Raw genomic sequence first — 14,258 nt, 5'->3', positions numbered from 1 at the left:
CTCCCCTCCCCTTTGGCAAAGACTTATTTGTTCTCTGTATCTATGAGTCTATTTCTGTTTTGTTACATTTGTTCATTTGTTTTGTTTTTTAGATCCCACATATAGGTGAAATCATATGGTATTTGTCTTTTTATGTCTGACTTAATTCACTTAGCATAATACCCTCCTGGTCCATCCATGTTGTCACAAAAGGCAAGATTTCATTCTTTTCATGGCTAATAGTCCATTGTATATATATACCACATCTTCTTTATCCATTCATCTATCAATGGACACTTAGGTTGTTTCATATACTGGCTGTTGTAAATAATGCTGCAATGAACATAGAAATGCATATATTTTTTGAATTAGTGTTTTGTTTCCTTCAGAAAAATATCCAGAAGTAGAATTCCTGGATTGTATGGTAGTTGTATTTTTAATTTTTTTAGTAACCTCCATACTGTTTTCTAGAGTGGCTGCACCAATTTACATTACCACCAACAGCAAGAGGGTTCCCTTTTCTCCACATTCTTACCAACATTTGTTATTTGTTGTCTTTTTGATAATATACATTCTGACAGGTGCGAGGTAGTTTTGATTTACATTTCCCTGATGACTGGTGATGTTGGGAACCTTTTCATGTGTCTGTTGGGACCTAGAAGTAATTAAGCAGGTCAAATACATGCCCAACACAGTACCACTCTAGTTCATATAAAAGGAATATAAAACATACTTTTGCCCTCAAGAATAATATGTTCAAATTGAAAAGATAAACTGAACCACTACAAAACTGGAAAACTCCTTTCCATGCAATAAGAGTTCAAGGAAGAGAGTGGTCACAGGATGAAATACATGACCAAGACTTCATAAATACATTGGACCTCCTGTTGGGCCTTGAAGAATGAGTACAATTTACATAGACGGGGGGGAGGGAAGCACATTCCAGGGAGTCATGACAGGGAGAAAAAGAACCAAATAATATGATCAAAATCAAGGAAGCAGAATTTCACAATAAAATATTTGAATTAAAGTAAGGGATGGATGGTTAGACAGATAGATCCACCTAAACGGAACGTGAAGAGTAGTAGAATAGATCAAATCAATAAGGCCTGTTTATTGAAAGACCAGAATGTTAAGGCACGGGGTCTGAACTTAAAAAACAAACAAACACCAAATTGAAGTTATTCACCACACACTTAAAACATCTTCAACATTTCATAATGTGAGTATATATTTCTATATCGATGGCTCTTGACATAGATTTCTAAGAGCATTTTGAAATGAAATACTGGTCAGCATCTTTCTTTTCTTTCTTGATAAAGTAACAGTAATAATAGCTAATATTTCAAACATTTGTTAAGTCCCAGAATCTGTGCTAAATACTTTTCATGCATCATCATATGTAATTCTCATCACTAGCATTCCATAAGTATTTGCTGAAAGAACTGAATGACTGATTCTCTATTTTATAGATACGAAAACTAAAGGTAAGAAAGGTTAAATAAATTTTTCTTTGTTACAGCTAGAAAGTAGTAGAACTAAGGTGCTAATCAAAGTCTGCTTAGCTCCTAAACATGTGTGATTAGTACACATTCCAGCCTCTCTGCCTCCCTTTGCTCTTTACCCTTATCCCTGGCTCCCACTTGACTCATATGCTCTCTTACTCACCCGTCCTATTACTCCCTCTCTCAGCTTAATGAGAAATAATACAGACATAGGGTACTGAATTCTTTACTATACTCAAACATAATTATGCTCCTTGTTCTAAATCAAAAGTGGACTTAGTTCTTCATATTTCTATTTCTAAAAAGAAATCTAGATTCCATTTTTAGTACTATACAATTTTGAATTAAATTCTTTGTGATTAGATAACTAGAAAAAAAAACTGTTCACATATTTGTTTTTAAAATAAAGAAGATGGAATAACCAGACAAAAAACCCAGTGTGCATTTCTGATAGGCCCCTAAACGCAAGGCCATGTGGTAGCAATAAGGCATCCTAGTGATTCTAACATATGTGAAATATCTATTTGTTTTCCAGCCAAGAGCTACATTATAAGAATAAGTAAGAGTTTCCTGGATCTCCGAGAAAATTTGGACAATGCTACTTTAGTGAATACTTCTAGTCTAATACCTAAGGAGGTCAGCTCAATAGAAAATTTTGAATTTAAGCCAGAACCTTTTAGAATAGAAAATGGCACCATATACTATATCGCAGTCCAAGCCTTCAGTGAAGACAGTCTCATGTCAGAGGTTTCTAACATTGCACAAGCAACCAAGTTTATTCCTCTGCCAGAAGACAGGGTCCCTGCTCTGGGTACCAAGATTTCTGCAATCAGTTCAGCAATTTTTGGATTAACTATGATTTTATCTATATTTTAAACTAGGAATTGTATCAGAACTGAAATTCAATGTTATACATATTTAGTAAACATTTATTTAGAATTAATTTGCTATACTAAGTGTCTATTATAAAGCTCTTTGAAATATATAAGTGTATGTACTAAAGTCGTAAATTTCCTAAGTACTTGAGTTTATTAGTTCTAATTAGTCTCCATGTAAAGCAAAATGAATATACCATTTCCTATCTTTGAAAAATATGTTTATTAACTTAATATAAAATATATATATATAAAAAATAAAATGCATATTTTTACTTGTTGGCTTTTCTCTTTTTTTTTTTTTGCTACACCATGTGGCTTGCAGGATCTCAGTTTCTTTACCAGGGATTGAACCCAGGCCACACCAGGGACAGTGCCAAATCCTAACCACTAGGCCACTAGGGAATGCCCTACTTGTTGGCTTTTTAAGAAACATTTTCAAAGTGTGCTACAAATTCACTTGGTATATTAACAAAATCAAAATTTATCCAAGTCATTTGAAAAATATTTATGAATCCACAATATAAATAATTTTATGGTAGAATTATTTAGATTTTGTTTTTACTATGAATGAATACTTCATGTTAAGATAAACTATAATCAAAAAAGACTATAAAGATAATTATTCAATGAAATATAGTCCAAAGCAGTAAGGAGTTCAAACTTGTTTTTTATCATTGATTAAAAGTGGTCTATCAAAGCCTTGACCCTAGGCATGAAATGACTATTAGACAACAAGAATAAATTTTTTGTATGAATTGTGGAACATCACTAAAGTCCCATTTATATTCTGAGACCATTATTAGGTCCTAAGAATACCACCAAGATGCTCCATCAAGGCAGGGATTTTTTTTTAACTGTTGTCTCCTCAGCATCTAGAATTGTACTTGACACATAATAGATATTCAATAAATATTCGCGAAACAAATTAATGAACATCTTCATACCATCAAAGAAATTCATGTTTGACCAACTACATCAAAAAATATCCACAAGATATCATATGCACATGCTACTGTAAGGATTTGATACAATGAAAACTAACTGCTTATTAATAGTGATCTGAATCAACACATAGCATTTCAGGAAATTAACTGTATCATGTCAATAGAATTTATAAACTACCTAATAAAATGTAAATTAAGCTATTAATATATCAATAGTGTGATTTTTCTGAGAGAGAAAGAGACAGTGAGACAGAGTAATAGTTATACTAGAGAAAAATCCTTTGTTTACAGGCAGGAATATTTCAAAAACTCTTTGGAAGCAATATGATACATATGGAAAAGTCAGGAAAAAATTATAAGACATGAGGAAACCAAATCCAGAAGAATGTATAAAAATAATAACATTTTATGACCAAGTTGAATTTATCCTAGGAATCCAAAGATGACTTAATATTAGAAAAATCAATCTAATTTACCACATTAATAGATTAAAAAGGAAAACTATATCATCATTTCAATACACATATAAAAGTATATTATAATTCAACCACCATTCTTCATTGAAAATGAAACCTTTGAAAACTCTATTAACCTGATACTATGAACCTTAATGTCCAACCGTGACCATTTAAAAAAAATTTTAAAGCAGGGCATTAAATCTTCAAGTAAGGATGAGAAATTAGACACAAAAGAGGGAGAATTTTAAATTCTGAGTCTATAAATCATAAAAAATTATTGTTGATTATGAAAGTCTCAAAGAGCCAAGGAATAATTTATTCTATCTATTTGGCCACTGTACTGAGAAATAACTTACAGAGCTTTAACAGTCACTGAGGAAAGTAAGATTCCTATGCAGTTAAAAAAAAAAAAAAGAATAGAAGATACAATAATTGGGAAGAAAGATACAAAACTGTAATTACTTTCAGGTGACATAGAAAATCCAATAAAATTAACAAATAATTAAAACTAATAAGAGAATTCTGTAAAGTTACCAGACATGAGATCAATTTATAAAAATCAATAGCACCAGTCTGACACATAAGAACTAGAGGTCATCACTACCATCCTCCCAAGAAAAGAGCTGAATAACTGTAACTCAACAATTCTCAGACCCATCAAAGAATTAAGGCCACATCACTATCTGCTGCCCCATTTATACAGGGAATCACAGCTTATCAAAACAGAAGCCCAGAAGCTGAACCTTGCCACTGAAGCCAGTACCAGTAGGAACACAAACTATAAATGATGAACTGCCAGAGGCTCAGTGAGGCTAAGCTTAAGAGCTAAAAACTTTAGGGGGCCTGAGAGGAACCTCCACACATTCCTGAGCTTTTCTCCAGAAGCCCCACCAGGTTCTCAGAGTGAGGGCTGGAGAAAAATTCCTTCAGGCTTTTAGCAGGGGGAGAAGGAAAAGTAATTATTTTGAAATATTCCCAGAGCATTCTGCTCTCCTTAGCAAAAGACTGTTCTCGAGGGAAACAATGTTACTTAACTATCCAGCTTGGGTTTTACAACAGCCTAACCAACTTTGAGGAAGAGAAATACACAATTCCAGAGCGGTTTAGTTGTTCCTGTCTTACCAGAGAGAAAAAATCTATAAATCACGTATGAAGGTCACAGCTAAGGGGACAAGCACACTAAAAGAATGAGACCTAATTATAGGACTATAAGCTGCTTCCCCTTCCCCCACACCTTACCATCACATTAATAAGGCTGCAGTATAATAACAGAGGATTACAGATAAAAGAACTGGAAGCCTCAGACCCAACTGAAGAAAGAGGCTCTAGGAAAGCCCAAAACATTCAAGGAGACAAAAATAGACACTAGAGGAAATTTCTGTCTCTGACACCTAAAGCTTCTAGCCAGCATACCCTAACTACTAGCCATACAGCACAAAACCATCAGATAAAAGGCCATCAGATAAAAGGCCTATTTACCTCAGTTCCTTTCACCCAACACATAATGTGTGGCTTTTAACCAAAAATTACAAGGCACAATAAAGGCAAAAAAAACACACAGTCAGAAAAGACTAAAAAAAAAAAAAAAAAAAGGCATCAGGACCAGACTTCAATATAGCAGAAATTTTGGAATCATCAGATCAAGAATTTAAAATAACTATGATTAATATAAAAAGTGGACAACATGCAAGAACAGGTAAGTAATGTAAGCAGAGATATGTAAATCCTAATGAAGAATCAAAATTAAATGTTAAAAATCAAAAACACTGTAACAAATGAAGAATGCCTTTGATGCACTCATCAATAGACTGGACATGGCCAATAAAAGAATCAGTAAGCTTGACGATATGTCAATAGAAACTTCCTAAACTGAAAAGCAAAGGGGAAAAAAAGAGAAAAAAATGGAATAGAATATTCAAGAACTATGTGACAATTACAAAAAAATGCAACATACATTCAATGGAAGTAGCAGGAGAAGGAGAAAAAGAAAAGAAGAAAATATGAATAATGGCTGAGAATTTCCCAAAATTAATGACAAATATCAAAGACAGATTAGGGATGCTCAGAGAACACCAAGTATAATAAATTCCAAAAAATCTATACCTAGGCATATCATATTCAAACTGCAGAAAATAAAGACAAAAAATCTTGAAAGAAGCTGGAAATAAAAAAACACCTTACGTATACAGGAACAGGACAGAATTCTCTTCAGAAACCCTGAAAGCAAGAAGAGGGTAGACTGATACATTTAAAGTGTTGAAAGAGAAACCACCAACCTAGAATTCTCTATCCAGCAAAATTATCCTTCAAAAGCAAAGGGGATTATTTTTGTATATGTATGTTAGAAAATGTTCTAATTTTATTCTTCTACAAGTAGCTGTCCAAAAATAAATTCAAAATGGATTAAAGACCTAACTGTAAGACTGGATACTATAAAACTCCTATAGGAAAACACAGGCAGAACACTTAACACTCTTAGACACAAATCAAAGCAATATTTTTTTGGATCTGTCTCCTAAAGCAAAGGAAACAAAAGCAAAAATAGACAAATGGGACCTAATTAAACTCAAAAGCTTTTGCACAGCAAAGGAAACCATCAACAAAACAAAAAAACAACCTACTAAATGGGAGAAGATATTTGCAAATGATATGACTGGTAAGCAGTTAATATCCAACATATATAAACAGCTCATACAACTCAACATCAAAAAAACAAACAACTCAATTAAAAAATGGGCACAAGAACTGCATAGACATTTTTCCAGAGAGAAAATACAGATGGCCAACAAGCACATGGAAAGATGCTCAACATCACTAATCATCAGGGAAATACAAATCAAAACCACAATGAGATATCACCCCACACCCATCAGAAAGGCTATGATCAAAAAGAACATGAATAACAAATGTCGACAAGAATGTAGAGAAAAGGAAACCCTCGTACACTGTTGGTGGGAATGTCAATTGGTGCAGGCACTGTGGAAAACAGTATGGAGGTTTCTCAAAAAACTAAAACTAGAACTAGCATATGACACAGTAATTCCATTCCTGGGTATATATCAAAAGAAACCAACAACACTAATTCGAAAAGATACATGCACCCCCTACGGGGATATGTGTATAAAAACAGATGATTGAACTTGGTGTACCCCAAAAAAAAATAATAAAAAAATAAATTAAAAAAAAAAAGATACATGCACCCCCAGTGTTCACAGCAGTGTTATTTACAATTGCAAAGGTATGGAAACAACCCAAGTGTCCATCAATAGATGAATGGATAAAGAAGATGTGGTATATAGACACACAATGGAATACTACTCAGCCATAAAAAAGAATGAAATTTTGTGATTTGCAGCAACATGGATGGACTTGGAGGGCATTATGCTAAGTGAAATGTCAGAGAAAAAAATACTGTATGATATCACTTATATGTGGAATCTTAAAAATACAACAAACTAGTGAATAAAACAAAAAAGAAGCGAACGCAGATATAGAGGACAAACTAGTGGTTACTAGTGGGGAGAGGGAAGAGGAGTGGGGAAATATAGGAGTTAAAAAGGGGTTATTATGAGATTATACAAAATCATATACAGTATGTGAAACTTTTGAAAATTGTAATGCACTACAGAACTTAAAGAATCTTTCATTTAAAAAAAAAAAAAGGAGAAATACTTTCTTAAAGACTAAAGGAATTTGTCTCCAATAGACCTGTCTTACAAGAAATGTTAAATGAAATTTTGTGGTAGCCATCTTTTAAAATTGGCCCCCAGTGATTCTTGCCTCCTGGTATACGTGACATTTTGTGACTCCCTCTCTTAAGTCCACAAATCTTCACATCAAAAGAAACTGTACTCAAAGAACTGTACTTAAGAAACTATACCCAAGAAACCTCATACCTCTGGACCTATTTTTTTTTTTTAATTTTTTTGGGGGTACACCAGGTTCAATCATCTGTTTTTATACACATATCCCCGTATTCCCTCTCTTCCTTGACTCCCCCCCCTCGAGTCTCCCCCACCCTCCCTGCCCCAGTCCTCTAAGGCAACTTCCATCCTCGAGTTGGACTCCCTTTGTTATACAACAACTTCTCTGGACCTATTTTAGATGAGATTCTGGACTTCAAGCTGATTCTGCAGTAGGGTGAGATTTAGGGAAGTCTTGTTAGAAGGGTAAGTCTATTGTGCATGTGAGAGGGCCATTAATTATTGGCAGCCAGAGGGTGGACTGAGGTACTCAGCCTCCAAGATGGCCCCCAGTGATTCTTGCTTCCTGGTGTAGTCCCCTCCCACACTGAGGAGAGCTGTCTTGTGCAATCAGTAGTATATCTCAGGAATGCTGGAATGTGACTTCTGAGACTAGGTCATAAATAACATTGCAGCTTCTACCTTGCTATCTCCTGGATCAATTGGTCTAGCATATATTGGCCTCCCTATTGTAAGGATATTCAAGAAGCTCTATCACAAGATTCATGTGACAAGGATCTGATGCTGCCAGCTGTCAGCATCACCTTGGCAGCCATGTGAGTGAACCTACTTGGAGAGAAATCCCCCAGCCCCAGTCAAACCTTTAGATGACTGTTGCCGCAGTTGGCATATTGGCTGCAATCTCATGAGAGACCTCAAGCCAGAATCATTCAATTAAGCTGCTTTTGAATTCCTGATCCACAGAGTTGAGCCATAATATTTATTGTTGTTTAGCCACTAAATTATGGAGTATTAGTTATATGGCAATAGATAACTAATTCAGATTTCAATAAAAATTCTAGATTTAACAAGCACATCATTCAAATTACGTGAAATAAAGGTTCATGAAAAATTAACCTAATTTTGAAAAAGATAAGTAAAACTTCCTTCTCAGATATTATTACAATCTACAGAACTATAATAATAAATGTAGTGTTGCAATTGCACAGAAACAAACATACAATGTAACAGAATAGAAAGTTCAGAAACAGAAATTGATGTCTGATAAAGGTAGCACCATAAATCAATAGGGAAAAAATAGAGTAATTTCCAGATAGTGTTAAGAAAACTAGCTCAATATATCCAGAAGAATAAAGTAGTGTTTATGCCATACACACAGAGCATGCTATATACACAGGAGAATCCTATCTGGAACAAATGTAAAGGGCAAATTTTAAAAGCTAATAGAAGAAAATAAAAGGAAATATCCGAGTGATATTAGGGTTGAAAGGACTTGTTAAGACCTAAAAGCACAAAATATTTTTAAATGGGTTTACATACATCAAAAGTGAGACCTTCTGCTCACAAAGAATGTCATAGGCAAAATTGACAGTCGACAGATTAAAAAAGATGTTTTCAATGTTTAAACCTCTAAGTAATTAACATATGGCATGTATAAGCTGCAAATGAATAAGAAAAAGATAGGAAAGGTCAATAGAAAAATAGGCAAAGGATATAAGTAGGCAAATCATTTAAAAGGAAGCTCAGTGGCAAATAAGTACAGAAATCAGAGAAACACAGTAGAATCAGAGAAATACCAACTGCAACATTGATATACACCCTAGTTTCATCAAATTAATAAAAATTAAAAATCAGATAACAGCAATTGTAGGTAAGAAAGTAGAGAAATAAGATTTCTCATCCTCTACCGGCAGAAGTCTAACTGAAGCAATATTATGGAAAATAATCTGATGGAATTTAATAAATTCAAAATGTAAATTATCTCATGTTCCAACAACTGCATACCTGGGTATAAGCATAAAAGAAACCAGCAAACAAATCAAAAAGCAACCTACATGAGAATATTTACCACAATGTTATTTTACAGTTGCAGAAAGTAGATAAGTAAATGCAAAGGGTACATAATCTGAAATATTATATTATATATTATTAATATACTATACTACACTTAAAAACAATACAGAAGATGTATATCCAGCAACAGAGATCTTAAATATACAGTATTGAGTGAAAAAAAGTTGAAACAAAGCAATAGCTATAAACCAATACCACTTATATAAATTAACACAGACACACTCACAAAAATAACACTTTATTATATGAGGATACATCACAAACGCATTAAAGTAAAAGTAGGAGTAGGAGAAATGGAACAGAGTTGTGGATAATGCAAATAAAAATAAGTAAAATGATACAATAGAGGACCCATGGACAGATGATGATAGAGTACCATCAATTGAGGAGAATTATTAATTAAATTCCATACCTGAGTTCCAAATGAAATGAACAAACTAATAATAATAATAAACAAGAATAATAAAAAAGTAAAACTGATAATAACAAAAAATAAACACTATCAATGCAATTCACCATATTTACAGATTAAAGAAGAAAAACATAAGTATCTCAAGAAACGTAGAAAAGGCATTTGATATATTTAATCACTTATTCAAGATTTTTAAAAAATAAAAATTTGGACAACTAGGATTTAAAAGAAACTTTAGTGAGAATCTAGACAATTCTACACCAAGCATCATAATTTATAAGAAACATCAGAAGCATTCAGACTAAAGTCAGGAATGCACCAAGATACCTGCTAGCGTTGCTCCTAGTCAATATTATACTGGAGGCCCTAACCAAACCAAAAAGACAAGATAATGAGTAAGCATGAGTATTTGAAAGTGACAAAATTGTCATTATTTGAAAATCATAATCATTTTCATAGAAAATCCTGAGAGATGCAACCAAAACTATAGGAATATGAGTATTCAATGTATGAAATTCAATAATATTACTATCTATAAGCAAATAAATTAGTAGTAGTAATTAAAGAGCTGAATAAATGAAGAAATACATCACATTCATGTATTAAAATACTCAATGTTAAAATTTCAATTATTTGAATTTTAATTACATATAAATTTAAGATAGTGAAAAAAATTTAAAGACACTAAAGGTTTATGACAAATAAGGGGCAGATATTTTCAGATTAAATTTAAAAAGAGGGGTAAAAAAGAAAAAAAAAATCAACAATTCAACACCACCACAAGAATGGGCAAAGGACCTACACTGTCAATGTACAGAGAAGGAAAATCACAAGGCCAATCACCTTAGGAAAAGAGTCTCAATCAAGAAATGCAGATTTAAAAAAAGAAAAAAAGATTCTATTTCTACCCAATAATATCTGTCAAGTTTTCATGAAAATAAAAAAAAAACATGCAGACACTTATAGGTAGATCTCTTAAAGAAACTCTTATATTTTGTGTTCTAGGATACACAAAGACGTTCACCACAGCATGATTTTAAGAGTGAAAACTGGAAACAATCTGTCCCCCAGAGGCGGACTGGACAAACAAAATGTGGTGTATTTGTGGGATAGGTCTATACAACATCCAAAAGAAATAGATCATGTCTATCTACCTCTAATCAATATTAAACAGATTTCATATATATAATACTGAGTAAGGAAAATTACAGAATGATAGGTACAGTATGATACCATGTACATAAATCAAAACCACACAAAACATACTATATTTGTAAGCATAGATAAGTAAAGTATTTTTTTAATTGTTTGGGCAGGAGGCACATTAAACTCTTCATCAAGGAATCTTCAGTGAGGCTAAAAAAGGCGAATGGAACTGATGGTATCTGTTTAGTTCCCTAGGGTTTAAGCTTAAATAGTAATGTTTTAGACCTTTTTTTAAAAAATCTAAGATATGTTAAAAAATTAACAATGGTTAATTCTATATCAGAGGAATAAGTGTTCTGTTATACTATTCTTTATATTTCCCTGAATTTAAATAATTTTTAAAGTATAAAAAATTGATTTCACTCCAGCCCCATTATATAAATCTAGAAATATTTTCAAAATGTAAACTTGAAAAAGGGACGTTAGTTTGTGTGCTCACATATCCTGATCCAGCTCTGGATATACACAGGGGCATATCATAAAGTAAAAATGGGAAAATAGTCTACAATATGACTCCAACCAAGATTAGTATATATTTACGTTGGTAGGCAATGGAGACTGCAGATGCTTGAGCAAACTGTCATATGATTTGAGCTGTAATTGGGGGAGTACTCATCTTTCAAATTTGTGTAAAGGAGACTGAAATGGAGAGATGATTTTGGAGGCTATTAAAGGAATCTAAGCAAGAAGTAATGTACTATATTAGTAAATGGTAAGTAGTGATAAACGTGGAAAGAAGATAGGGAATCTCATTTCTCTCTCTGCCTCCTTCATCATCATACCCAAGCACCAAAGGTACTTGAAAAATATCAACTGAGTACAAGATATATGATCTTAATCCTTAGCTCCTCAATGAAAATATTATCAATGATTTTGAAAGTTAAATAATCAATCTTTGTATGTAAACTGTGCATAGATGAATTTTAAGTCATTTGGGTATGAACTTGGCATTACATCTACCATCACCAAAATATGAGGATTAGTTTACCCATAGTATCTACAAAATTAATATCTATTGTTATCAAATTGAGACATTTATAACAAAAATAATAAAAACTATAGCTTATTATATGCCAGTCACTGTGGTAGGCACTTTCCATATACTTTCCTATCTAACCTTTACTTCAGCACTGTAAAGCAGCCATTATATTATAACCTCTCTTAACTGACAAGGCAACTGAGGCTCAAAGATATGAAATAATCTGCTCAACATCAGAGTAAAGCTAGTAAATGGTGATACTGAGACATAAACCAAAATCTAATTCCAAATCTATGCTCTTTCCACTACCATCCTCATCTCTTCCACTAAACACTATTTATTTAGTTGTCATGTAAACAAAATCCTGAGTTCCAAGTGGCAATGAATGTTGACAAGTCCCCCATTATTAAAACATCTTTATTTTTTATAAATGTTTACTTTTATAAATAAGTAATTATGATATGTTATGCAATCTCTTTTGGAGTTTTTAAGAACAGCTACTTAACCTCTTTAAACGCCAGTGTTTGAATGGGGTTAGTAATACTATTTATCTCACAGGATTTTTTGAATCAATTAAGATACTTTTAGTTACTTTCCTAATTTATAAATTAATTGATATTAAATGAGATAAAACATTTAAGCATTTAGCAAAGCATCTGGCATGTAGTTGGTGCTAAATAAATATGAGCAGCTTTTATTACATTTCATAAATATTTTACTATTAATAGACTTCTTTGACAAAGAATCCAAAATCTCTATAACCTTCTACAACACAAGAGAATTATATCCTCAGTACTCAATATACAATCATGGAGGATCCACAATCTCAAATTCAAAGGTATCTACAAAAACATTATCTCTTCATTAAATTAAAAATATGGGAATCATCTAACAGCTCAGCTGAACACTGGAATCACGTACAATACTTGAATGTCATAGCAATTAATTTTTTAGGCTAGGCTGACATCTAGTGGACATCTGTAGCCATCAAAAAATTTAAAATACATACTTTAAAAAAACAAAACTGACTGACCGCGCGTCCCCGCCAGCCGAGCGTCCCCGCCGCGCCTCCTGCCAAGGTTTCAACAGACCTCACCAAAATGCCCTCTCAAATGGAACACGCCATGGAAACCGTGATGTTCACATTTCACAAATTTGCTGGGGATAAAGGCTACTTAACAAAGGAGGACCTGAGAGTACTCATGGAAAAGGAATTCCCCGGATTTTTGGAAAATCAAAAAGACCCTCTGGCTGTGGACAAAATAATGAAGGACCTAGACCAGTGCCGAGATGGCAAAGTGGGCTTCCAGAGCTTCTTTTCACTAATCGCTGGGCTCACCATTGCGTGCAATGACTATTTTGTAGTACACATGAAGCAGAAGGGAAAGAAGTAGGCAGCATTGAGCAATTACTCCCACCCTGATAAGAATTCTCAGAAAGGGTCACTTAAGGAATCTGCCCCACAGCTTCCCCCGTATAAGGATTTCCTGAGCAGATTGGGACCCTTAGAAAATGTACAAATAAAATCCAACTCCACCTTGAGAAGCAGAGAAAGAAAAGTCAATTAAAGCCAGATAAGCTTCTGATTTTTATATTGCTTGCATCTCCTTGCCCTCAATAAACAAATTCCTTTTTTAAAAAAAACAAAACAAAACTAACAACATTCCATTAAATACAAGACCAATATTTAATGTAAACATTTAAATGAAAAAGGAAAATAAACTTGAATACTGTCTGCCCGGCACTGAACAAATGCTTCCCCAAACTTCTCTCATTCATTTGTTCAAAATAAGTATTTAGTATCTGCTATATGCTAGACACTTAACTATACAGAAATTTTAAAAAGCAGATATGATCCCTCTCCTTTCAGAGTTCAGAAACTAATAGGGATGTTATTAAACAAATAATTATATAAATTAATAAAATTATAAATTGTTTTTAGAGCTATGAAGGACATTAGAAGAGAATCCTTAATCCTCTGAGGAAGTGATGTGTGAACCAACTTCTAAAGAATAAGAAGTTGGTTCACACAACCCCATCACAAATTTAAGATAGAGGGGTAGCATGAGTGCAAGTCCTGAGGTGGGAAAATGTTCGGTGACAAAAGAATTGAAAGAAGG

The 14,258-nt window shown here is 33.3% G+C and overlaps 2 protein-coding genes across 9 annotated transcripts in view; both read left to right on the top strand.

Annotated features, from left to right (window-relative positions):
* The window catches only part of LOC130839713 (calcium-activated chloride channel regulator 1), a 48,161-nt gene extending 45,559 nt beyond the window's left edge, over nt 1-2,602 (top strand). For 6 of the 8 annotated variants that reach the window (XM_057714021.1, XM_057714040.1, XM_057714059.1 and 3 more), the window contains one exon: nt 2,020-2,539. In XM_057714021.1, the coding sequence (XP_057570004.1) occupies nt 2,020-2,360 (341 nt within the window). In that variant the 3' untranslated portion in view covers nt 2,361-2,539. Of the gene's footprint in view, nt 1-1,398; nt 1,467-2,019 lie in introns of all 8 variants that reach the window. The other 2 variants (XM_057714068.1, XM_057714011.1) reach the window with 2 other exon arrangements.
* Nucleotides 2,603-13,176: 10,574 nt separating this feature from the next.
* On the top strand, nt 13,177-13,776 carry LOC130839732 (protein S100-A10). The gene has a single exon (XM_057714092.1). The coding sequence runs from the start codon at nt 13,239-13,241 to the stop codon at nt 13,530-13,532; it is 294 nt and encodes a 97-aa protein (XP_057570075.1). The 5' UTR covers nt 13,177-13,238; the 3' UTR covers nt 13,533-13,776.
* Nucleotides 13,777-14,258: the final 482 nt, after the last annotated feature.

This window comes from Hippopotamus amphibius, chromosome 1 (assembly GCF_030028045.1).
Source record: "Hippopotamus amphibius kiboko isolate mHipAmp2 chromosome 1, mHipAmp2.hap2, whole genome shotgun sequence".
Taxonomy (NCBI): Eukaryota; Metazoa; Chordata; class Mammalia; order Artiodactyla; family Hippopotamidae; genus Hippopotamus; species Hippopotamus amphibius.
Note: the sequence above shows the minus strand (reverse complement) of the source record. Positions and strands in the feature narration are given on the sequence as shown.

Coding starts and splice junctions, on each gene's coding strand:
- LOC130839732 (XM_057714092.1), top strand. CDS start 13,239: ATGCCCTCTCAAATGGAACACGCCATGGAAACCGTGATGTTCACATTT.